Below are 25,121 nucleotides of genomic sequence, written 5' to 3'. Positions count from 1 at the left end.
TTGACTAAGCATCTAACTGTTTCAGCCTGTAAAAGCAATCAAATTTACTCTTCTTTGTGTCTCAGCAGCAGGTGATTGAAAAAAACATTTTAATGAATAGAAAAAAAATAACCAAAAATCCACAGTACATAGATAATAATTTATATCATGTGATTGAATTTCCAAATACTGCTAGAATCATTGTTTTCAATGCAAATATTTTGTATGCCAATTTAATAAAGTAAATTCGCACAGATCACTGGAAGGTCCTTTTGCTGAACTATTGTGTGATTGGCTAGGAGTCCGGGAGAGGCGTGGCTTTACCATGGGTTAGCACAGGTACCCAGTTCCCATGCTCAGGTGACGCCTCGGACTACTCAAGGACACTTTCACCCACCCGCTTTATGCTAAAAAATCACTTTTTTTGCTAGGGTGTGTATTTTGAAAATGATAAAGCACGATGGATTAAGTGGTCTTGTCTGTCTTATTATTTTTGGATTTACTCTTCCTGGTAAGTAACTGCTATTTGTTGGATACTAGTGTATTTCAGGGCATAAATTAAATGTGTATTATATCATTTATACTCTTAAGTGTAGCTTTTTATTTTTTGCTTTTTAATTCATCTCGAAATTGGAAATTGTCTGCACAAACTGAATTTAGTGTGTTGTGTTGAATGATGGGATTACATTTAAAATATACTTTAGCTACAATAAAATGACCTTTCATTTTTGTATGTTCCTCTTAATTAAAAAAGGAATGCAATCAGCAAATATTTATTTTAGAAAAATCAATATATTGCAGTCAATATTATTTTTAATGTTCTTATTGTTATACTTTTTTTTAAAGAAAAAGCAAAAGATCATAACAGGTAATATTCCTTTCATTTTCAAATTTTTCAAATATTTTTCAATGTTAAAAAAGTGGAGAAAACATCAAGAATTCCCTGACTTGCGTGGATTATTTGACAAATCACATCCTGCAAATAAATGACCGCAAGTAATTTTCCATTCTCTTGTAAAATATGGTTGACGTATTTTTTTCTACATTGTTCCAGGTTCACAAGGTCAGCTGGTGGTATCCGCAGTGGGACCCTCCAGGGTCGACACCACAGCAGGCAGCAATCTCACCCTGGTTGTGTCCTTCAGCGGGGCGCCGGATCCAGCTGTGACTTGGTTCAAAGGCCCCCTGCCGGTCATAACCTGGATTATTGGCTCAAACTCTCCTCCGGACGTGGCGCCGGAATACGAGGAAGTTCTGAGGCTCCAACCCAACGGGTCGCTGGGTTTTGTCCACGTTCCACTGAACTACGGCGATGACTATTCGGTGGAGATGACTAAATCTGGACTTGGAACAGCCTCTGTCAATTTCACTCTAAGAGTTTTTGGTGAGTTGAAGTTTGAAAGTTTTTACTCACTTTGTTCTTCTTGCACTATCTAAAATTTCTACAAAGCGTCTATACCAGGGGTGTCAGACTCGGGTTGGTTCGCGGGCCGCTTTAACGTCAACTTGATTTCACGTGGGCCGGACCATTTTAGATATAATATTTAGATTTTTTTTAAATAAATGGATTAAAAGACCTGGATTAAAAACCCTGAATATTCAGTTTTTTATAGATCTAAAACAATATTTATTTTCTCTTTTTTATATATATTTTTAGATTTTACAAAATGATCTGTGTGTCCGTATGTTTAAGATGGTGTATGTTTTGCCATGCCTGGCTGCGTCTTTAAAAACGGTGCGTCCTTTGTGTGTGTCAAATACAGAAATAGCACTCGTTACTGACACTGCAGCTAAAAATATGATGCGCCATATAGTCGTGAAAATACGGTAATATTGTAATGTTACGACTACATTTAACAGAGTTGGTTTCTTTCTCCCACAGAATCCTTCCAAAACGTAACTGTAACCGTATGGCCTGACTTAATCATAGAGGGCAGCGAGCAATTCCTGCTGAAGTACAGCATGCTGCGTGGCGTGTTGGAGCACCAGCTGTGGTTCTTCAACGGCCGCCTTATCACGCCAGAAGACGGCTCGCGATACTCGGTGCGGCCCGGCAGCATGGCGGTCCGCGAGCCCCACCGGAATGACACGGGACGCTACACGGTGTCATTGAGCAACCCCTTCAGCAGTGTGACGCTTCACCAGAATGTCACCATTTTGTGTATGATGTATTTTCAGGTTATAATCCAGGTTATATATCAGGGGTGTCCAAACTACAAGACATGGGCCACCTGTGGCCCGTTTCCTAGTTTTTATTGTCCTACAACAGGGGTGGTTCGCGGGCCGCATTAACATCAACTCTATTTAAAAGGGGGAAAATCAGGAAATTTAATATACATTTATACTCTTCATTTTAATTTGATCCTAAAACAGAAAGTCGGCACTCATGATTTACTTTCCCGGGCCACACAAAATGATGCGGCGGGCCAGATTTGGCCCCCGGGCCGCCACTTTGACACAGGTGGCCTATAGCAAATGAAAATTAAATATGGCCCATGATGAATCTTAAATTAAGCCTACATTCTCTTGCATTTCTCAGATGTAACACTAGATGGAGGTAGTCTCTTAATCTGTTTTTAATTAGTGTAGAATTTTGTTGTTTTGTTCTACTACTTTTTTGTTTTTAATCCAATCTGAACTATTTTATTTGTAATTTTGTAGATTTTTTTTCGGTCATTCCTTTTTTATGTAATAAGTGCAACAATGATGATATATTTTGCTATATTCTCAGGATTATTTTGTCGCTACTAGCCCACTCTTCTTCACAGTTGTAGATGTCAAATCCAATTCGAAAGGGAAGACTGGCACTTAATAATTCACTCCGGCAATAAACGTCCAATCCAGTTGAATGGGCGTCAGCGATCAAACGATCCCACTGGAGACAAAAAAAAGTATGGACACCCCTGTTTTAAATAGATCTCATTACAGAAGGACGTAAAGTACTTATCTTTTTCTGGTCTATTTCAGATGGTCCAGATGAGCCCAGAATCCAAATCAACCCACTTCAGGATTTTTACATATCTGGAGATTCGCTCACCCTGTCCTGCCAAGCAGATGGCTCACCGCAGCCTCTCGTGGAGTGGAAATTTGCTGGCGAAACCCTGACTGATAGCCACGCGGGGGTCCTAAATCTCAGCAGGGTGCTGACCAGTCAAGGAGGCGTTTACACCTGCGAGCTCCGTAATCAAATGACAGGAGTGCGACAACTCAAGAGCGTCGAGCTGCTCATTTATGGTTTGATGGCTTTCTTTATTGAAAATTAAGTATAGAAAACACCTTCAAACCATTTTAAAAATTATATATATATATGTCCAGAAAGACCATCTGGGAGCCCACAGTGTTCAGTGCTGTCCAATAACAACCGAAGCTTACGGTACGAGTGCCGGTGGTCGGGTGGAACGCCGCCGGCAAGGCTGTCCTTTCCGGATTTCGGTGAAGGTGACACTCTGGAAAACCTTACCCTGACTGTCAACGCGTCAGGTGAAATGGATGGGAAAACAGTGACCTGCCAGGCACAGCATCCCGCGGGAAATAACGAGTGTAACGTCACAGCTAGTAAGTGCCTTTTGGGTACTTTCATTTTGAATATTTTTTTTTCCCAAAATTAAAATAGTAATGTATTTGCCTTGTACCCATATTTGCTTTTAACGCCTAACCACGCTACTCCTCAATGTTTTTTTTTTACTTACCCATCAAAATATGAACCCAAAACGTTTCTTTCCTTCTCAGGGAGTCCACAGAACTTCCTGCCGACCGTGAGAACTAACGTAGATCCCGAGGGCCAAATAGTGGTGAGCATCGGCTGCCTGAGCCGTGCCGAACCCCCCGCCGTGGTGTCGTGGTTCCACGGTGGCGAGCCGGTCAGCGACGGGAACCTCATCAGCGACGACACCACCCGCCTCGACATCCGTCATTACAACGTCAGCGTTCTCCTCTTTCAAAATTACACCTGCAGCTGCCGCAACCCCCTTGGGGGGCGTAGCAAGATGGTTCACCTGCAAGGTACTCTACTGCACTTAATTACCGTATTTTTTGCACGATAAGGCGCACACCTTCAATGAATGGCCTATCTTAAAGTTTCATATATGAGGCACACCGAATTATAAAGCGCACCGGATTATAAAGCGCACCGGATTATAAGGCGCACCGGATTGTAAGGCGTAGTGGTAGTGGTGGTGGTAGTAGTGGTGGTAGTGGTGGTAGTAGTAGTGGTAGTGTTACTAGTAGTGGTACTAGTATTAGTAGTGGTAGTGGTGGTGGTAGTGTTACTAGTAGTGGTACTAGTATTGGTGGTGGTGGTGGTAGTAGTAGTAGGGGTAGTGGTACTAGTATTAGTAGTGGTACTAGTATTAGTAGGGGTAGTGGTACTAGTACTAGTAGTGGTGGTAGTGGTACTAGTAGTAGTAGTGATAGTGGTGCTAGTAGTAGTAGTGGTTAGAAGTTTTGTTATGCATCAAGTAGATGGAGCTGTGCTAAAGGGAGTTTCATACAACGATTCATCAATATTGATTCACATATGAGGCGCATCGGATTATATTATGTCATTATCTGTCATTTATAGACATCCACTCCATCTGAACTGGGAGGGCTGATAGCGAATGAACTGATTTTCACTCGCTGCCAACCCTCCCAGTTGGCAGCCAACGACTGGATGAAAAATACACTTTCCCTTCTACCTATCACTTTTTATAAGCATACCTGGAATCCTTACCTGTCACTCAGTCAATATTAAAGGCATTTTCTAGCATAAAGGCTTCTATTCTACTTTACCTCTAATTTCAAAGTACCAAAGTCAAAGACAACAAAGAAGCTTCAGATAAAGTGGGAATACCAGAGGTTGCATTTTCCTCTTGAACAAAGCACTTAACTGTTATTAACAAGTAACTCCGCCTCCCAACTCAATCCCTCCAGAACCATCCATCTCCGATTTCAGTCTGTTCCCGCATAAGGACGGAACCATCGTCACGTTAACCTGGGAAGTCCCACCTACCTCCATCGTCACAGGTAAAAATAATAACAATAATAATAAATAAATAAATAATGAGTTACCCTAGCACCCCGCCTGACCTGTTCTGATCTGTTCATCTAAGCAAAAGTGAGTAAGGAAGCAAGCAAAGGATAAATATTTTGTGTAAATAGTGTGTCATGTTGTGTTTGGGGAGAAACACATGCAAAGTGGCGTAAACATGGCAGGCGTCAAATGTTATTTGGATTTGAAGGGAAATTGTGCAATGCAGGTTTTGACATCCAGATGAGTGGGCCTCGCCTGGTGGTCGCAGACGGTACCGACAGACGGGCAAAAGGGGCCGTGGAGGAGTTTCGCACAATCCTGCGTAAACCCGGCTCGGCCCGAAGCGCCGACGTCTTCCACTTAAATCCCAAATCCACATATCGATTCCGGGTTCTTCCCAGAGCTTTGATGGCAGAGGGTCAGCCGTCGAAACCGGATCGCGCTGGTCCATGTAAGTTTGAACTGTCTCAACATATATTTTGATGCTAATTCTAGTCAAATGCAAGTCATTTATTTTATCAATTAGCTTGACTTGAAAATAATTTTATATTTTTAATATACTTTTTGTTTGTATTTTCATTTTTTAGTAATATTGTAGAAATGAATGTATATTATTTAAAACTATATAAAAATATAATGATGATAGATATTTTTTTAAAATAGGTATTGTTATTTACATATTTTTTTGTTTTACACACGAATAATAATAATAATGAACAAAATATATATTACCTTGATTTTCATGACTATAAGGCGCACTTAAAAGTCTTAAATTTTCTCCAAAATAGACAGGGCGCCTTATAATCCAGTGCGCTTTATGTATGGACCAATACTAAAATTGTTATCACGATAAAATAAAATAAATCAGTGGATAGGGTACACCATCCTCTACAGCTCTCACAACTACAGCAAGCAGCCCCCGACTCTACTATTTTCCCCGTTGAAAAAGTACTGCGCTGTGACGGCTGGGATATATAATTCTTTTGTCAATACACTCAGTATGACGGCGAGCACACTCATTTGCCAAAACAGCTCTGGCAATTACGGCCAGCAGCCCTAGACTCTATTTCCGGTGCGCCAGTGAATTGGATTGGATAACTTTATTGATCCCGAATTCGGGAATATATATATATATATATATATATAAAGAGCTATATAAAACGGCGTTGCATTTCGGTTGATCTAGCACATTAATTCTATGTTCGTCGTCATTCCCAGTGGAAGTTTCAACTGTGGTCCGAGCTTTCAGGAAGGCAGAAATTACTGACTCGATTAATGACGACTTTGGTGAGATGCCCACCTGTTCAACATGAGTTATTATACTATTGCTGTGTCACGAAAATATTAATACTTTAACCTCGGAGAAAATTTAAAAAAAACCTTGTTTATTCATGTTGGGAGTGAATGGAGTTGTCAGAAAGCTGATTTGTAATCTATTCATAAAGTTTGGCTGACTGTTTTGTTGACATTCCCTTTAGCGCAGCACTATCTGGTGGGTGCGCCTTTAAATGCGATGCGTCTTGTGTGTGTGTCAAATACAGAAATAGCACTCGTTACTGACACTGCGCCTTTAAATGCGATGCGCCATATAGTCGTGAAAATACGGTATTTACTAGGGATGTCCCCGAAATCAAATCATTGTACGTGATAGGAAAATAGGGACAAACATTCAAAATAAGCATCTGTTAATGTAAAAATCAAGTTTTTGGATAACTGTAGTCTAAAAAAAATGCATAACAAGCTGTCGGCGGTCAGAATGAACAAAGTAAAAGACATAAAAGTCAACAGGCCCAGTGATACTATGGAAAAAGTGCGACTTATAGTCCGGAAAGTACATAACATGATGGATGACCATTGTTTATATTTATATGTTAGCTATAACTATATCTGCCTGATTTAACATTTTTTTGCGTCAACCAGCTGCGGGCCTGAGCGGCCCAGCCGTCGCGGGCATAGCAGCTGGCATCCCATGTGGCATTCTCTTTCTGCTTCTGCTATGCGGCCTCATTTGTTCGGCCATCTACTGGACAAAGACTAAAATGCGACAGACCAGATATCCGGTGATGAGAACTGTCATAAAGACTTCTTTTTGTTGTTGTTGCTTTTTCAATTTTCCTGCCCTAAAACATTCCTTGTCACTGTGATTCCCAGGTAACAACCCCCCAAATGCAAATACCTCACAATGTGCTGCCTGGACCCCCCAAATCCCCCCCTGACTACAACAGATTGCGTACGGTACGCCTTCCAGACATCTTTTTATTTAAATGAATAAAACAGCAATTAGTAAGCCGTTTTTTTAATTTTTATTTGTTGTTGTCTTCTTGCAGACGTCATCCGTTCTTTCCGTGGCCCCGCCCTCTTTTGTTCCACCTCCACCAGTCAGAGTTGCAACAACAGTCTAAGGCAAGGGTGTCAGACTCGGGTTGGTTCGCGGGCCGCTTTAACGTCAACTCGATTTCACGTGGGCCGGACCATTTTAGATATAATATTTAGATTTTTTTTTTTAATAAATGGATTAAAAGAACTGGATTAAAAGCCCTGAATATTCAGTTTTTATAGATCTAAAACAATGTTTATTTGAGCTTTTTTAAATATATTTTTAGATTTTACAAAATGATTTTTGAACTAAAAACACAGGAAAAAAATGGATTTAAAAATTACAGTTATTGAGGGAAAAAAATCAGGAAATGTAATATACATCTATACTCTTCATTATAATTTGATCCAAAAACAGAAAGTCGTCACTCATGATTTACTTTCCCGGGCCACACAAAATGATGCGGCGGGCCAGATTTGGCCCACGGGCCGCCATTTTGACACGTGTTCTAAGGCAATTGAATTTTGTACAGTAGTTCTTTTTATATTATCTCGTATGTTGGATATATTCTGTAATAGTGCACAACATTTTAAATGGAATAAATTTTTACACAAGCCAAATTTATTTGGCCTAATACTTTTTCTGTGACCGTATTCATTTATTTGTTATTCGTGTAAAGACTATGTGACTCATCACTATGGCGCCGGTTCCTGAAATTAATTGCGTGCGATTAATCGCGAATAATTGCAATCAAAAAATGACATAAAAGCTGCATAGGAGATCCAGTTTTTCTACTCATACATTTTTTTTCAGTTCTCATGTCATTTCCATACAAACTGCATTTTAGCGTGTGGTAATTGCAAATTTTATTGCTTTTTTTAATTGCTTTTTTATTTCTTTTCTTGCCTTCCTGATAACCTGTCCGTGTCTCGCGTTCAACGTGGGCCAGCCACTCTTCTGCACTCATGCATCCTGTATGCACACATGTAGAATATACCTACAATACACACACACACATACACACACACACACACACAAATACACACATGACCTTTTAGTCCAGGAGTGTCAAACTCGGAGGCCACATTCATGCCAACTTGACTTTTGAAATGTTCTTTTTACCTGCAAAGAAGGTCATGAGCAGCGCCACCCATCCCAGAATGTAAGACCACGAGAAGCGCCAGTCGCCGAAACGCTTGCCCAGGAAGTTGACCGTCACCCCCGTGTAGATCGCCATGGCCAGCAGCACGAAAAGCGCTAATCCCGGTAACAAATTAACACTTTTCAACGACTTTCCAAGCATTTCCAAAGCTCTCTTGATCAATTCTCGCTACCCACTTGACACAAAGAACATGATGCCGGCGGCGAAGGAGCGGTTGAACCTCTCCAAAGCCGAGAAGTGGGCGAAGGACAGGATCCCCGCGACGATACCAGCGAAGCAGGACATGGCTGAGAGGATCATGAACGCGCGGGTGGCATTCCAGTAAGCTGCCAAAAAGGAAAAAAAATGACAAAAAGGTGAGCATTTTTACGCGGTGGCTTAACTTCACGAGAAAAAAAATCCACAAACCGATGCTGTCCGTCTGCATGTGGCACTTTCCCGACATGCAATAGCGCCACAAGCCCTGGTGGGCGAAGCTGCCGGACAGGCGGTACTGCATCCAGTAGTCGGTGGCCGTGGAGACCACCAGTAAGATGTTCCCCACGATAGCGCAAAACAGCCCCCCTCCCATGAAGCTGTACATCGTGAGCGTGAGCCTCCAATGGCTTCTTCGGGCTCCTGACGACATGGAGGTGAGTCGACAGTTACGTCCTAGCCCATATTTTCATTCGGATGACCATATTTTTGGGACTATAAGTCGCACCACTCAAAGAATACAGCATGAAGCAATATATAAGTCGCATTTTTTGGGAGGGTGTTTTTTTTTTATTTGATCAGAAACCAAGGACAACACTATGTTAAATTAACAATATTAATATGGAGAACAATTGGCTAATTAAGTGTGTTAGCATAACAGTTTTTCAGATGACTATTGTGTTAAAAAAGAAAGATATCAGCCTGTCAGTGGGGAGAGAGAAAAAAACGTTTACAAAATTTACTTAAACTTAAAAATTTAAGTCTCACATAAGTCGCAGATCCAGCCAAATTATGAGAAAAAAAGGGTGACTTATAGTCCGGACAATACGGTGCAAATAAACATAAAAATGGGAATCTTTTTTTTTTTTGTTTGTTTTCAAACTGCTGTGTACTAAAGATTAGCTCATTTTAACTTACTAAATCAATAATATATTATATTTTTCTCTTTAAGACACTTTTTCTCCTTTGTTTTTTTGTGAATAGTTTTTAAGAATTAAGAATTTATACTTTTCTACATGGCAGATTTTATCATTCAGGATGAATACATAGAATACTAAATAATTATTGATTATTTCCTTAATCTTATTTTATTCATTTAAATGTGGTTATGAATGGATCTAAGTTTTCTAATGTTCAAAATACAATATTATTTTTTCCAGCCATTTCATGTACAAAAAAAACATATTTTATTTACATTCACTGTTTACCACAATTAAACTTTCTCTATATTTTTCAAGCTGCTGCTGATACATTTTTTTCTCCTTTAATATTTATAAAAAATACACCTACACAAATTTAATAACAATATTTTGGATTTTTTTAGTAGTGATATTTTCAGTAGCATAGAAGAAAAATGTGCAAAAAAACTTGAAATATTAATATATAATAGTGTATAAATATACAAATTTTAAGCAGAAGAAGGAAGCAAATTATGATTTTTTTCCCCCAAATTGGGACCACCTTACCTTAATTCCTCTGTCGGCAAGAGCGACCGAGAGTTGAAACTAAGAGCGAGCGCGACGTCAAAAGAGGACCGCGGGGGTCAAGTCCAAAAAGTTATCCCTGCCTTTTTTCTGTCGATGGAGGCAAAATCCTTTAGTGGTGGTCCGGGGCCGCTTTGGGACGCCTCTGCTGGGGGCGTTTTGGTGGATATGGCTGGGCTTGGATGGGGGGCTTCTGGAAAACGCCTGCTTCAGCAAAGCTTTGCACGACTGCGCTGGTCAATGAAAGTTGCTGATGGGAACGGTTTTCTTTCATGGACCCCCCAGAGAGGAAAATCAGGGCGGGTAGGGGTGCACGTCCATTAGTGTTTGGTGACAGCTAATGTCGTGCAGAGACCGTATTTTCGGCTCGGTGGATGAGTGGTTAGCGCGTCGGCCTCACAGTGGGGGGCCTGGGTTCAAACCCAGGTTTGGACCTTTCTGTGTGGAGTTTGTATGTTCTCACGGGGCTGCGTGGGTTTTCTCCGGGTACTCCGGTTTCCTCCCACATGAAGCTGCCTTTTTATTGTTTTTATTTGCTATATTCTTTGCTTTTTCATAAATAGGTATTCATTTTCTTCCAACTTTACTTTGTGGCCAATTTTATTTATTTTTTTAATTTCTTTTATCTCAATTTAGCAAAATTTCACAGCATTTTTCCCCCCAGTGTGCCTGCCAAGCTTACATGATTATCTGTAGGACCAAGATTTGATGTTTGTTATTGGAGTCAAGAGCGACCAATCACTTGACACGGGAGCTCTGCTTTGCTTTTTTTGCTCTAAGTTTAGCTTTGGTAGAGAAGTGTATTTTGCTGAGGTGCTCTATCTGCCTCGTTCCTCTTCCGGTCTATTGTTTTGTGGATGATGTCAGTATTCCATGCAGTCCTAAAGTCATATAATAATTGTATTAGTTTCATTCAAACCAGCTTTCAAAGTAAATTAAAGTACAGTACTGAGATGGTCATTTCCATGCAGTCCTATAAAAATTTCAAGTATGTTGAATTGTCTGCCAAGTATATCAACAATGTAATTTTAAAGCAACAGTGTGAGGATGACTCATGCGTGTCATGTGGCACCGTCCACACGAGCAAATGTTCATTTTCATAAACTTCATTTTCAAAATTGAATCTTGATGAGAAAGTCTTCCCGATAACTTTTATGGAGATCTCAGACACAGCGGAAGAATATTGCTCAGTGTGATAATGAGGTGGAAGGGAATTAATTGTGCAAGTGTCCTTCATCCTAAAAGGACTTCCTCTTCCTCTTCTGGCCCGGTTTTGACGGAAGACGGAGTCATTCGCATGTGGAGGCGCTCGACGCACCAATGTGGCGTCTGCTCTTGGGTGAGTGCATAATTATCCTTTCTTGTATTTTATTGCATGTGTGCTTTGAATAATAGTCGGCTGGGATAGGCTCCAGCACCCCCGTGAACCTTCTGAAGATAAGCAATTCCGAAAATGAATAAATGACTATTCATAATATATTATAATACCGACATCTACTTGTTTGTAATTTCATGAATGCAACACCACTATAATATAATGTAATATAATTTGACAATACAGCGGTACCTTCGACATATGATCTTAATCCGTTCTGGGACTGAGATCGTATGTCGAGCTTTTTGTAACTCAAACGAATGTTTCCCATTGAAATGAATTAAAAACAAATTAATTTGTTCCAACCCTCTGAAAAAACACCCAAAACAGGATATTGGATTAGAAAAAATGTTTTATTTCTTCTAATTCGCCATCTATTAACAAAGTAACACATAACTAGTAGTTTAATACTAATAAAATGTGTTTAATAGAAGTAAAATTAGACACATTTCGCAGAAGACAGTGTCATGGCCACCTGGCTTGGTCGCATCTCGAAATTTTGATCGCATCTAGGGCGAATTATTCGATCTAAATTTTCATCATATCTCGAGCATGTCGTAGGTAGAGCTGATCGTAGGTCGAGGTACCACTGTATTGTAATTATTTGCCTCCGATATTTGGATAATATTAATGACGAAAGCATATTAATACTGCCGTTGCTGTTATTTTGTGTTCCAATACCCTGTGACGTGGACTCAAACAGCGGCCTTTTGTACGGGCCTGCGGGCCTCAACGCCGGAGCCCTCCACGCCAGGGCGGGTGTTGGCCGTGGTGGGCTCGTGCGCTCTCATCCCATGCTCCTTCACTTCCCTTCCATCGCTGGAACGCACACGCTCCGAGGTGGACGTGCGCTTGACCCTGCGAGGTCGCGGCCGCCTGTCTTTCTTGCGTACTTCCCGCGTGGCCTTCAACAGCGAAAACGCTGAGGATGTCGACGACGGTTTCCGAGGACGCGTGTCGCTATCGGGCTCGCTGACGGACGGCGACTGCTCCATGAAGATGGACGGGGTCGGCTCGGCGGATGCCAGGACTTACGAAGTGGCTTTAAAGAGGGCCGGAGAATCGAATTGGGGGACGGCTAGGTCTTTCAGTCTGGATGTCGTAGGTGAGTGGGGCTTCGGTTGAAGTTTTGTTAAAATACCGTATTTTGGATTGGATTGGATAACTTTATTCATCCCGTATTCGGGAAATTTTGTTGTCACAGTAGCAAGAGGGTGAGAATACAGACACAGAAAAAGACATTTTAGACATAAATAGATAGGTAATAAGTAAGTTAATAAATAAATACATGAATAAATAAATAAGTGTGTTGCTGAAATATATATACATACATACATATGCATACATATACCTACATATGCATACATATATATATATACATATACATACATATAAATACACATACATACACATACATACACATACATACACATACATACACATACATACACATACATACACATACATACACACACAGGCATACACATACATACACATACATTCACATACATACACACACAGACATACACATACATACACACATACACATACATACACATACATACACATACATACACATACATATACATACATATACATACATATTCATACATACATATACATACATATTCATACATACATATACATACATATTCATACATACATATACATACATATTCATACATACATATACATACATATTCTTAGATATAAATAGATTTATACATACATACACATAGATGTACATGTATACATACGGTAGATCTTAACACAGCCATTTGTTTTGTCGCTCAAAAAATGATGACTGAATCGAGGGTAGGGCTTATATGCACACAAATTAGACTTAACATGCTCGAAACTGTAATGTGACAAAAAACGCTATGATGCAAGACAATGTGGCCGATACGGTCATTTATTTCAAAATAGAGAAAAGATAAACAGATAAAACGCTAAACAAAATTTATTTTGCCGTCTATGAATCAATTTTTTTTAAAAGCTTATCTTGCATAAATCTTGAAAAAAACTCACTTGTGCAATCCAGCAGATGATCCTTTCGATTTCTAAAGTATCTCAGAAATACCACATGCAATTATTTTTATTAAGATTTTCCCTTCAAAGTTACACATTTGTACTCCCTATTAAGACCATGACTATGGAGGTGAAAATTGTGAATCAGGGACGTTTTATAGGAGAGAAATGGTAAAATTCAACGATTTGAAGGCAATTTTAAGGGTGCGGCTTATACGCGGAGGCGGCTAATATGCGAGAAAATACGGTAACGGATGTCTACCCCGGCAGACACCCCTGAGGCTCCCGTTATCAGCGGCGTGTCGTCGGCGGCGGACGGTCAGACGGTCACCTTCAACTGCAGCGCTCGCTACCAGTGTCCCTCCGAGCCCCCGACTTTGCGTTGGCAATGGGAGCGAGGGGTGCAGCCGGTAGGGGACCAGGAAGCGAGGACCTTCCACGGACAAGACGGCCGACTGCTGCTGCAGTCGGCGCTCACGTTCAGGGTGAGGCGGCGGGTGAAGACGGGACTACGATGCGAGCTCAGCTACCCCAGGGCCAATTTGGTGGTGGCAATCAAGGATCTGCTTATTACATGTAAGAGCGTCACATGGTTACATATTTGGGGCAAGTAGGAAAATGCTAGATAGGTTAGAAAGGTTAGATAGGTTTAGGTTAGATTGGGTTAGGTTAGATTGGTTTAGGTTAGGTTAGATTGGTTTAGGTTAGGTTAGATTGGTTTAGGTTAGGTTAAATTGGTTTAGGTTAGGTTAGCTTAGATTGGTTTAGGTTAGGTTCGATTGGTTTAGGTTAGGTTAGATTGGTTTAGGTTAGGTTAGATTGGTTTAGGTTAGGTTAAATTGGTTTAGGTTAGGTTAGCTTAGATTGGTTTAGGTTAGGTTCGATTGGTTTAGGTTAGGTTAGATTGGTTTAGGTTAGGTTAGATTGGTTTAGGTTAGGTTAGATTGGTTTAGGTTAGATTGGTTTAGGTTAGATTGGTTTAGGTTAGATTGGTTTAGGTTAGGTTAGATTGGTTTAGGTTAGATTGGTTTAGGTTAGATTGGTTTAGGTTAGATTGGTTTAGGTTAGATTGGTTTAGGTTAGGTTCGATTGGTTTAGGTTAGGTTCGATTGGTTTAGGTTATGTTAGGTTAGATTGGTTTAGGTTAGGTTAGCTTGTTTTAGGTTCGGTTAGATTGGTTTAGGTTAGGTTAGATTGGTTTAGGTTAGGTTAGATTGGTTTAGGTTAGGTTAGATTGGTTTAGGTTAGGTTAGATTGGTTTAGGTTGGGTTAGATTGGTTTAGGTTAGGTTGGGTTAGATTGGTTTAGGTTAGGTTGGGTTAGATTGGTTTAGGTTAGGTTGGGTTAGATTGGTTTAGGTTAGGTTGGGTTAGATTGGTTTAGGTTAGGTTAGGTTAGATTAAAGTTGACATGTTGAAAAATTATTGTTTTTGTTGTTGTTCAAATAAAACAAATCTCAGACACCAATATTTGTCCCCCAAAAAGGGCATTTACTTATTTTTTGGATTTTGAATCTTATTTTCCCTCTCCACAGTTCCACCAAAAGACGTGACCGTGCAGGTGCAGACCCTGACGGTGCAGGAAGGGGGCAGCGTCCTTCTGACTTGCTCGTGCAAAGCCGACCCGCCGGTGTCCGAGTACCACTGGTCCTACAGCCGGCACGGCCTCACGGTCCACCTGGAACAGCGCACGCATAGCGTCCGCTTGTACAACGTCACGCGGGACACGGCGGTCCATTGCATGGCCGAAAACTCGGCGGGACGCGCCCAGTCACGGGCCACCGTCCTCAAGGTTCAATGTAAGTAATGTTCAACTAAAATAAATATGAAGTCCTTCCGTCCTGTCTATTCTACCTAGCAATAAGTACTGTATTTTCCACACTATAAGATGAACCTTCTAAAACCTTTGCATATATAGGGCGCACCGCATTTTTTTCTGAACCGCTTATCCCCACAAGGGTCGTGAGGGGTGCTGGAGCCTATTCCAGCTGACTTTGGGAAGCATGCGGGGGACACCCTGAATTGGTGGCCAGCCAACCACAGGGCACAAGAAGACGGACAATGATTTATGATCACACTCATACCTAGGGGTAATTTAGGGTTTTCCTGCATGTTTTTGGAATATGGGAGGAAAGCAGAGAATCCGGAGAAAACCCACACAAGCCCGGGGAAAAGTCAAATTAGTGGTTGGTACGTTATGCATCCACTAGATGGGAATTTCTTACCATGATTAATCCATATTGATCCATATATAAGGCGCATCTGATTATAAGGCACCCTGTCATCTTTTGAGAAAATGTAATTCTTTATGGTTTCTTATAGTGCTGAAGATACAGTAAATGCGATCATGTGTTTCGTAGATAAGCCTGCCATCGAGCGCCTCTTGTCAGTTTGCACGTTGAATGACGGCGAGCTGAACTGCGTCTGCTCAGCACGCTCCAACCCGCGCCCCGCCATCCGCTGGAGCGTCAACGGGACCGCGCCGCCGAGGGGTTACAACACGTCCCTTTCAGCTGACGCCTTCACGGCCACCATGTGGGGTCGAGCGGAGGGCGGGATGCAGCGGGTCACCTGCTCGGCCCACAACGCCCTCGGAAACGATTCGGCGATTCTGTTCTGGCGTCAGGGAGAGGGCGGTGAGTTTACGAGAAAAAAACATCTCGTCAATTTTATCCCCTGTGGGCGTCCAATCCATTTGAGCTGGGTGGGTTTGCGGCAAATCCGCCGCAATTCAGATACCGTATTTTCTCGACTATACGGCACATCGTATTTTTAGCCACAGTGTCAATAACGAGTGCTATTTCTGTATTTTACACACAAAGGACGCACCGTTTTTATAGACGCAGCCAGGCATGGCAAAACATACACCAGCTTAAACATACACGCTACACCCACACGCTAAAAACACGTTTTTTAAAAGGCAGCGGAAGCAAAACTGAGTTCGGTTGTACTTTATTTAGTCATTTTACAATGTACTCACGTCATCATCACCCACAAATTGTCCAAATGAGTCATCGAAAACACTAAGTTTTATACGTCCGTCCAGGCGGCCACAATCCATTCGCAAATAGTAGCTAGCGTAACTTTTCCAACGCTGCTTTGCATGCTTCGTCAAGCTGTGTTGATGTCGATGTATACAGGCCACAATCCATTAGGTGTATTGACAAAATAACTACATATCCCAGCAGTCACTGCGCAGTACTTTTTCTACGGGGAAAATAGTAATGGTGTACCCTATTGACTGATTTATTTGATTTTATCGTGATAACAATTTTAGTATTGGTCCATATATAAAGCGCACTGGATTATAAGGCGCCCTGTCTATTTTGGAGAAAAAGTAAGACTTTTATGTGCGCCTTATAGTCGTGAAAATACGGTAGTTTAGACGTCCATCACCGTCCACGGGGGAAAATCACTTGACACTTTTTTCCGTGCAGACCTTTGGCTTCTCCCGTGGCTCTTGATCACTGCCATCGCCGCCATGTTGTTCACCATCTCCCTCACCGTGCTAGTTTTCTTCTTCTGCTGTCGAAAGAAGTCGGGCAAGTAAGTGGCTAAAGCTAGCGCTTTTTCTTATTGTTGGGCTACATATCTTGACATCCCGTGACAGACGATCGCTGAGCGAACGTCTTTCCAGAACTGGACCATGCCAAACCCGTGGGCCGGTCTACATCAATTGTTCTGAGGTGACCCACGTGTACACCAATGGAAGTTACCAGTTGCTCTACCAGAACTGCACGCCTTGTTTTATTCGGAATAAACAGGTATGCCTATGCTAAACTGTGTACGTAATTTTCTATGTCGGGGGCTATATTGTTGTTATACTTTCTATTGGAGGTCATTTTTGTCCGACACGATGGCTGCCTATTAACTATAAAATATTTTGATAGTTGAATTTACACTCCAGATTCATCTTTCAATCCTCAGGTGCGTCCGATGGGCAGACGAGGCGGCGAGAGAAGGCGCGGGGGTCCTCCTGGAGCCCCAGAAATACGTGTCCCCCCTCGAGAGGTACGTGAGGCCCCTGCGGCTGATCTGGAATCAGCCATCTACTTGGAGGTCCTCTAAAAGTCTTGATGATGACCCTGTGACATTCCTCTGTACTCCGTTTTATTTATGTGACAGCTTTGATGGCTACTTTGTCTTGTTTGATCTTGTTTCCTCTGGTACACACAAATGGATTCTTGTCAAGACATTTTATGTTCCTCTGGAGCGTGGGCAGACATAAAAATTTGATTACGTTGACAATGCAGTTTTTTGTTGCTGGCTTGTTGTATTCATTTGAAGGAATGGTTGGAATGAGATGTTGTTTAGCTTTAAAATGTCACCTAAAAGAAAAGCTAAAACTATTGATTCACAGAATAAAATAGTTTAATAAAAAATATATGTATATATAGATTTGCATCTTCCCCTGTAATAAAATAAAAACATTTTACTCTGTTTTTCATTATTTTACTTACAAAGTACGGTGAGGGGTAATAAGAATAAAACAAAACTTTCCCCATGATTTGTTCATATTTTTTACGCTATATGTAGTATGGCTTAGGTCTTTGTACTTGCAATGCGTTGTTTGGCCACGTAGTAGCAGTAATTAAAAATTGTGATCACGCGTAATAGAATAACGCAAGAAGAAGATAACGCGCCATCTGATTGGCCCAATCTTCCGGAAAAGGCGTCACAATAACACCCAGCTTTCGGTGGGAAAATGATTTCTCCACCGAGTACCTATAAATAATATTCATGCATTATGTACTATTAAGAGTAAGCAAGCGTGATAAGTGAGTGAAAGACATTTTAATAGTTAATTTAAATTCCGTGACATTTTTTTGTTTATTTGGATATAAAAAGTTTACGCTCCCTTTTGTTTGCTAGCATGATAGCAAATGCGTGGTGATTTCTTACGGTCAAATTACTACTTTCCCATGCGAATGTACATGTGGTAAATTACACTAAAGGTGGGACTACTGTAAAAGGCGTTTGTTTGCGTTTAGGAGTGGATTATAAAGTGTCTGCAATGCCTGAAATCAAACTCCAGCACGTCGTGTCTTGTAGCACGGAGGACAATGTAAGTAATTTGTCACACTTTTGTTGTGGAAGCTTTAGGGCAGTGATGGAGAGTTGTTTTATTGTTGTTTTTTTATGAACATGTAACTTAATTTTTGCAAACAACAGACTCACAAGGCAGATAACTTGCTGAGTGCAGACACATACAGAAAGTGGAAAGCTGCCCGACCAGGGGAGAAGCAGACATCGGTCATTCTGCAGGTGGGACGTTTAGGCTCCTCCTCATATTGACGTCACTATGTCGTCACTTCCTGTGAATGATAACATAGCCTCAGAAGAAGCATATAATTTAAAAAAAAATCCAAAACAAGCCCGAATGCCTGGTTTCACCTTATTTAATGCTATGTCTAGTTCAACGAGGGCTGCTGAAAGCAAGCAGAGCAAAAGAATGTTAAATGAAGCCATTTAGAAATGTGCCTTCCCCAATCAACATTAAAAATAATAAGCAATATTATGAGTCCAAACTGCATACACCAGCCATCACAAAATTATTATAGTCTCGAGAGTGATATTTTCTGTTCATTCCTTCATTTACTCTTGTGTTAAATTTCACCGTTTCTCCGCTCTCTGCCATCCCCAGTTTGAGAAGGAAGAGCAAGTCCACAGCATCGATATTGGAAATGAAGGCTCAGCCTTCGTCGAGGTTCTGGTGGGGAACTCTTCCTCTGTCCGAGACCAGGACTACGAGGTAGCAACTTTAACCGCATCCCTTCCCTCATTTGTTGGCTCATCTCATTCCATTAGTGCTGACAAGTGTACCAATAAAATCTACTGGTGTAAAAATCTATTTAAAAAAAAAAAAGAGCCTATGCAAAGTTTACGTAAAAAGTTACTTCGTTACTTTCTTGTGTGTCGGAGAAGGTACTACAATACTTTTTTACTTTGTGAACAGCTATAAAAAAATGTAGACAACAAACGAAATATGGCATCTTATAGTTAATGTAATAATGTGCAACAATATATTTTTTGGGGAGCATCGATATTTTAGTTGAAAAATTGAGGTGGGGCCTGTATTGTAAACATTACAGTATTTCAATATGGAATCCTTTTAAAATAATTGATTCAAATCCCAACAAAATGTAAGTAAAATTACTTATTTATTTTAGTTTTTAAGTACAAATTGCACAAAAAACACTTGGTTACAGTAACAAAATTAAATGTAACTAACCTTTTCAGGTGCTGCTGGTCACGTCATCCTTCATGTCACCCACGGAAAGCCGTAACGGCACTAATTTGAGCAGGGTGCGCTTCTTCGGACCCGGGCAACTACAGAAGAGTACGGCAGAGGGGAAATGGGACCGTGTGAAAATTGTCTGCACCCAGCCTTACAGTAAAGTGAGGAACTTAGCACACAATGAAATATATCTATATATACCAATATTAGTATCAGAAGGGTCGCTGAAATTAAGCAACTATTAAAAAACATAGTTAATTTATTATGATTGTAAAATTATGGGAAGTATTTTACATCAGGTGCGCAAGCAGTAATTTAGTACTAAGAGGGAAAAAAATGCTTATCTTTTCGAAAAATGTGTTCCTTCTAGAACATAGCATATGGCCTCGCTTTCGTAAAGTTCCACTCCCCTCCGGACAAGAATGACCCTCCAGTTACATCCCCGGTAAGACATTCCAAGTTTTTATTTATTTTCGCTATCCGTTAGAGTTTTAACCTACTTATTCTGTTATCTCTTTCCCGATGATCAGAAATTGACTAAGCTGGGCCAGTTCCGAGTGAAAGAAGACGCTCCCTCTTCAGGCTCCAGCATGCAACCCGGCAGTCTTTTCTTCAGCGCCAAGTCCAGTACTTCCCCCAAAGGCAAATATGTGGATAAGCTATGTTAGGGGTCTGCAAGCTGTGACTCGAGAGTCTGCAAACATATGATGCAAGTACCACCTGACTTTTATTTATGTTCATCTGACATGTTTTGGTCTTCTAGCTTCACCACAAAGTAACAAGTTGAGCTACGCGGCTGCCACCCTGCAAGCCACGAGCCCCGCTTCCTCCGCAAGCACCCCTTCATCATCCTCTCCTTCACCACAGGTGCTAAAGCTCATCTTCATTCTTAAGACACAGTCATGACAAGCTTTGTAAGTGTGCATTTGAGTTAACCTCATTTTTTTTTAAATGCTGAAATTAAGGGGGAAAAATCAACAGCTTTACTATTTTTCTAGCAGGTTTAATGTTGTGTAAGAAATTCAAATTAAAAATAAAATAAATGTTTATTTATTTTAATTATAATTAATTAATTATTTCAATATGGCATTGGCTACCATTGAGTATGGAGAACCAGGAGTGCCAAAATAAAATAGATATGTAATTAACCCTAGAATGGTAACCCTCTATTTCAGGGGTTACCTTTCACGCTGTTGAAATAGAGGGTTACCACGGTTACCGGGGCAAAAAATGGTTCCTAAGCAAGACGGTGCAATGAAGGTTGCCCATTTTCCCCCGGTAACCATGGTAACCCTCTATTTCAGAAGCTTGAAAGGTAACCCCTGAAATAGAGGGTTACATTCTAGGGTTAAAATTTTATTTTCAGTATTTATTTTTATAATATATATATTTTAACTTGGCCTGGCGGCTGATTGTTTAGCACTTCGGCCTCACAGTGGGTTCAAATCCAGGTCGGTCCACCTGTGTGGAGTCTGCGGGCCTGTGTGGGTTTTCTCCAGGTACTCCGGTTTTCCTCCTACATTCCAAAGACATGCATGGCAGGCTGATTGGACACTCTAAATTGCCCATAGCTATGATTGGTTGTCTGTCAACAACCCGCCTCTGGCCCTAAGTCAGCAGGGATAGGCTCCAGCACCCCCCGCGAACCTAGCGAGGATAAAGCAGTTCATAAAATGAGATGAGATGTTTGTTTCGCTATTTACTTTTTTTAAAAACTATTCCAAGATAGGCAGCCCAGTGAACAGTGGTTAATCACGTTCGCCTCGCACTTCTAAGATCGAGGGTCCGATCCCCGGTGCCCTCCCATATGGAGTTTGCATGTGCACTCTAAATTGGCCTTACAAAAGAGTGCGATCGGCCATTTGTTAGATTTTGCCCTGCAATTGGCTGTCAACCAATTTAGGGTGACTCCCGCCCGCTGGGATAGGCTCCAACACCCCCCACGACCCTTGTGAGGATAAACGGTCTGGAAAATGAATGGCCAAGATTCGCCCTGTTGTTTAATTTCACACTTGATGGGTCGACGGGCACTCCAGAGACCAACCATGTTTATATACCCCCAGTAAAAATGTCCATTTTCCATTAGTTTCTCTTCCAAGCTTTTCCTGCTACATTAGAATGATGTCGATGTCCGATTAGTAGTTGCCTAGCAACTCAAAGATCGTCACTGGTAATGACATAAATGTGGCCGGCTGGTATTCTTGCAATGTTTCTTTCAAATTGATGGGCCTCAGCGGTATATTTTGGGATGCTTCTTTCTTCGAAGTCCAAACACTTACTTCTGATGCTGTGTCCTTGCTTTGCTTTCTAGGGAATGTGAAAAGGGGTCTTTTTGTGAGCCCTGACGCTAAATACGGTGCTCGGAATGTGCAGCCAATGTGCCACTTAATGGCCTCACTCTGGTTTTTGGTGGGGCATTGTGTGCGCCTAAGAAATGGTTGCTTATCAAGACTTTATGATGGCATTTCACCACCATTTCTTGTAGGCAATTTAAAAAAATTGTCGGGGTGCCTTAATAACAGGACATACTTTGGGCAAACCGCAGTAACATTGAATAATTATAGAGATCAGAAGATTATATAAATCAAAAAGTAAGTGTTTACTTAAAGTGGAATGGTTCACATCAGCTTTTTTTTCTTTAATCTGTTAAAACGTTTAAAACAAATTTCATGTGTAGATTTAATACTAACAATTATTTATATATTCTTTGAATCTTTCACATACACATGATATAATGCTTTATTTATATTTTTTGTTAGAAATTGAGGACTCTAGGGACTCAGAATTTTACAGTTTTACTGATTTGGTTAAATTTGAAGCAGTAGATGTCCATTTTTCATCCATCCACTCACCTAGCCAATCTTTCATACATGGAACAACCCACCCATCTATTTTTTTATTTTGTTCAAGTGATGTATTCATCTAATTTTTTTATTTCTATGCATGTATCTTATCTATCTAGGCACCAGCAAAGCGGAAATTTGAGTTTAGCAAAGAGCGTCAGTCAGCCCCGGGCCCTCCTCCACCTAAGAAAAACAGCCTAGGAAACTCCCCGGAATTGAAAGCCACGACTCCCAAAGTCAAGACGAGTACGACGAGCCCCGGCGTCTCCAAAGGTGGCACTCTACAAATACCACTGCAAAACAGTTAGAACAGTTTTTAAAATGATATCTGCACACCAATGATTTTTCTAGTGTTGCCAGTGAAGGCGTCTGCAGAAAAGAAGCGTAAGAGTTTGCCAAAAGCCAACGAGCCCCGGTCCAAAGGGGCCAAGAGTCCGGAGCGAGTGCCCTTCAAGCGGATCATGGAGGGGGTGGTGTTCGTCCTGAGCGGTTTCCAGAATCCCTTCAGGGGAGAACTGAGGGGGAAGGCACTAGACATGGGAGCCAAGTACCGGCCCGATTGGACGCCCGACTCCACACATCTCATGTGAGTCAGTTTTGCAGTTTTGAACCGTGACTTTAATCGATATCGTTAGCAGGGTTTTTACCTGCTGCTAAGAAAGAAAAAAACACAGGCGGGGCTTGATCATATTTGAAAATATCTAATAATGTTAAGTTGGCAGGAATTTTGACATTAGGACTAAATTCATATTTTTAAGTCGTCATTGACAATACTTGAACGCAGAATCTTTCAAAAATAAGTACAATATTAAACAAAAATACAAAGCAATTCAGTGCAATGGCAGAAAGCTGGCACAGGTTTCTGGCATTATTAGGATTATCCATGTTAAATCTGCTTTTTGTTTCGTTACAAATATTTGTTTATGTTATGTCTACATTTAAGGTCTTTTAGTAATTATTTCAACAATGTTTTTCCCTAACTTTTTTGTCAGTCGATAAAAATAAAACTGTTACTTATGATAGTAGTAGTCCACAATATATGCCTAATCTAATAAATATCTACAAAATTGGACCACTCTACCTTACATTTAATTCATATTTTATTACAATTGAAGGCCGCACCTTAGCTAATTATTGAAAGCATGCGACATTACCCCGAGTGCTTTCAGCCCAAGCGAATTCACAAGAACACCGTAAAGTTTACGGTGTAAACTATGGCCACCACCATGTTTTCTATTCATGCCATTCAAGTACAGCGCACTCTTAAAGCCTCAACACTGTATGACTTAGTTTCAGGCGAGACGTGAAGACCGTTTGACGACGGCCTTGTTAGCGCGCCCGTCATCGGCAAGGTCGCCCCCGCCTGCACTCTCCTTGCAAACTAATCTCCTCCGTGCCTGCGTCTCTCTTTCTGTCCTCTCATTAATGTCCAGCTGTGCCTTCGCTAACACCCCCAAGTACAGCCAGGTGAAGTCAGCGGGCGGCACGATCGTGCGCAAGGAATGGGTTATTGACTGCCACAAAAGTAAACAGAAACTTCCCTACAAGAGGTAAGCTAACGAGGTCGGCTTGTGTGCGCACGTTGCAATTTCATGGCGAACACTGTACCGCAGGGGTGACAAACACGCGACCCGCTACATCACGTGTCAAAGTGGCGGCCCGGGGGCCAAACCTGGCCCACCGCATCATTTTGTGCGGTCCGGGAAAGTAAATCATGAGTGGCGATTTTCTGTTTTAGGATCAAATTAAAATGAAAAGTTAGATGTATATTAAATTTCCTGATTTTCCCCATTTTAAATCAATAATTGTAATTTTTTAATCAATTTTTCTGTGTTTTTAGTTCAAAAATCATTTTGTAAAATCTAAAAATATATATAAAAAAAGCTAAAATAAACATTGTTGTAGATCTATAAAAAACTGAATATTCAGGCCTTTTAATCCAGTTCTTTTAATCCATTTATTAAAAAAAAAATCTAAATATTTATATCTAAAATGGTCTGGCCCACATGAAATCGAGTTGACGTTAACGCGGCCCGCGAACCAACCCGAGTCTGACACACCTGCGCTACATGAAAACTTTTGAAACGAATTTGTCACCAGTAGCCGTGCAATTGGACGACGGCAACCAATGTGTTGAGTGTTAAGACCTACCGTATGCATGCATATACATCTATGTGTATGTATGTATATAAGTGCTTGTGTGTGTGTGTGTACATGTATGTGTATATGTACGTATATGTGTATATATATATTTTTTTTCTTCAGGAACACTTATTTATATATTTATTCATGTATTTATTTATTAGCTTACTTATTACCTATCTATTTATGGCTAAAATGCCTTTCCTATTTGTGCATCCTCACCCTCTTGCTACTGTGACAACGAAATTTCCCGAATACGGGATGAATAAAGTTATCCAATCCAATCTAACCACCACCGTGCGCAATCAAGAAAAATAATTATTAAGGTTGACCCACAAAATCCAGAAC

At 40.9% G+C, this 25,121-nt stretch overlaps 4 protein-coding genes across 10 annotated transcripts in view; 3 read left to right on the top strand and 1 right to left on the bottom strand.

The window, feature by feature from the left end:
- Positions 1-8: 8 nt before the first annotated feature.
- Positions 9-7,491, top strand: vsig10l (V-set and immunoglobulin domain containing 10 like). Its single transcript, XM_077597682.1, has 11 exons — positions 9-490; positions 1,034-1,363; positions 1,862-2,140; positions 2,947-3,213; positions 3,295-3,534; positions 3,709-3,981; positions 4,891-4,983; positions 5,217-5,441; positions 6,911-7,050; positions 7,142-7,225; positions 7,318-7,491. Exons 1-11 carry the CDS (start codon positions 427-429, stop codon positions 7,390-7,392), a joined length of 2,070 nt encoding a protein of 689 aa, XP_077453808.1. The 5' UTR covers positions 9-426; the 3' UTR covers positions 7,393-7,491.
- On the bottom strand, positions 7,229-10,299 carry lim2.5 (lens intrinsic membrane protein 2.5). The gene is made up of 5 exons (XM_077597695.1): positions 10,131-10,299; positions 8,878-9,087; positions 8,646-8,795; positions 8,430-8,564; positions 7,229-8,304 (listed from the first exon to the last, which is right to left on the bottom strand). The coding sequence occupies exons 2-5, from the start codon at positions 9,050-9,052 to the stop codon at positions 8,243-8,245; spliced, it is 522 nt and encodes a 173-aa protein (XP_077453821.1). The 5' UTR covers positions 9,053-9,087; positions 10,131-10,299; the 3' UTR covers positions 7,229-8,242.
- LOC144072578 (sialoadhesin) lies at positions 8,330-17,984 on the top strand. 6 transcript variants are annotated; one of them, XM_077597687.1, is made up of 11 exons: positions 8,330-8,573; positions 8,657-9,101; positions 11,420-11,487; positions 12,227-12,363; positions 12,438-12,628; positions 13,822-14,127; positions 15,086-15,349; positions 15,911-16,186; positions 16,988-17,096; positions 17,161-17,314; positions 17,478-17,984. In XM_077597687.1, exons 3-11 carry the CDS (start codon positions 11,446-11,448, stop codon positions 17,616-17,618), a joined length of 1,620 nt encoding a protein of 539 aa, XP_077453813.1. In that variant the 5' UTR covers positions 8,330-8,573; positions 8,657-9,101; positions 11,420-11,445; the 3' UTR covers positions 17,619-17,984. The 6 variants fall into 6 exon arrangements, with proteins under 6 accessions (XP_077453813.1, XP_077453812.1, XP_077453811.1 ...); XM_077597686.1 differs by having other exon boundaries at positions 12,227-12,628; XM_077597685.1 differs by having other exon boundaries at positions 11,394-11,487; positions 12,227-12,628; positions 17,188-17,314.
- Positions 17,985-18,228: 244 nt separating this feature from the next.
- Positions 18,229-25,121, top strand: part of xrcc1 (X-ray repair complementing defective repair in Chinese hamster cells 1) — a 13,031-nt gene continuing 6,138 nt past the window's right edge. Inside the window, exons 1-11 of one of the 2 annotated variants that reach the window (XM_077599645.1) lie at positions 18,229-18,328; positions 18,542-18,615; positions 18,723-18,815; positions 19,195-19,302; positions 19,791-19,949; positions 20,159-20,233; positions 20,319-20,430; positions 20,552-20,655; positions 22,751-22,904; positions 22,983-23,217; positions 24,065-24,181. In XM_077599645.1, coding sequence (XP_077455771.1) covers positions 18,565-18,615; positions 18,723-18,815; positions 19,195-19,302; positions 19,791-19,949; positions 20,159-20,233; positions 20,319-20,430; positions 20,552-20,655; positions 22,751-22,904; positions 22,983-23,217; positions 24,065-24,181 — 1,208 coding nt within the window. In that variant the 5' untranslated portion in view covers positions 18,229-18,328; positions 18,542-18,564. The remainder of the gene's footprint in view (positions 18,329-18,541; positions 18,616-18,722; positions 18,816-19,194; positions 19,303-19,790; positions 19,950-20,158; positions 20,234-20,318; positions 20,431-20,551; positions 20,656-22,750; positions 22,905-22,982; positions 23,218-24,064; positions 24,182-25,121) is intronic. The other variant, XM_077599646.1, reaches the window with a different exon arrangement.

The sequence above is a fragment of the Stigmatopora argus genome, chromosome 4, assembly GCF_051989625.1.
Source record: "Stigmatopora argus isolate UIUO_Sarg chromosome 4, RoL_Sarg_1.0, whole genome shotgun sequence".
Classification (NCBI taxonomy): Eukaryota; Metazoa; Chordata; class Actinopteri; order Syngnathiformes; family Syngnathidae; genus Stigmatopora; species Stigmatopora argus.
Note: the sequence above shows the minus strand (reverse complement) of the source record. Positions and strands in the feature narration are given on the sequence as shown.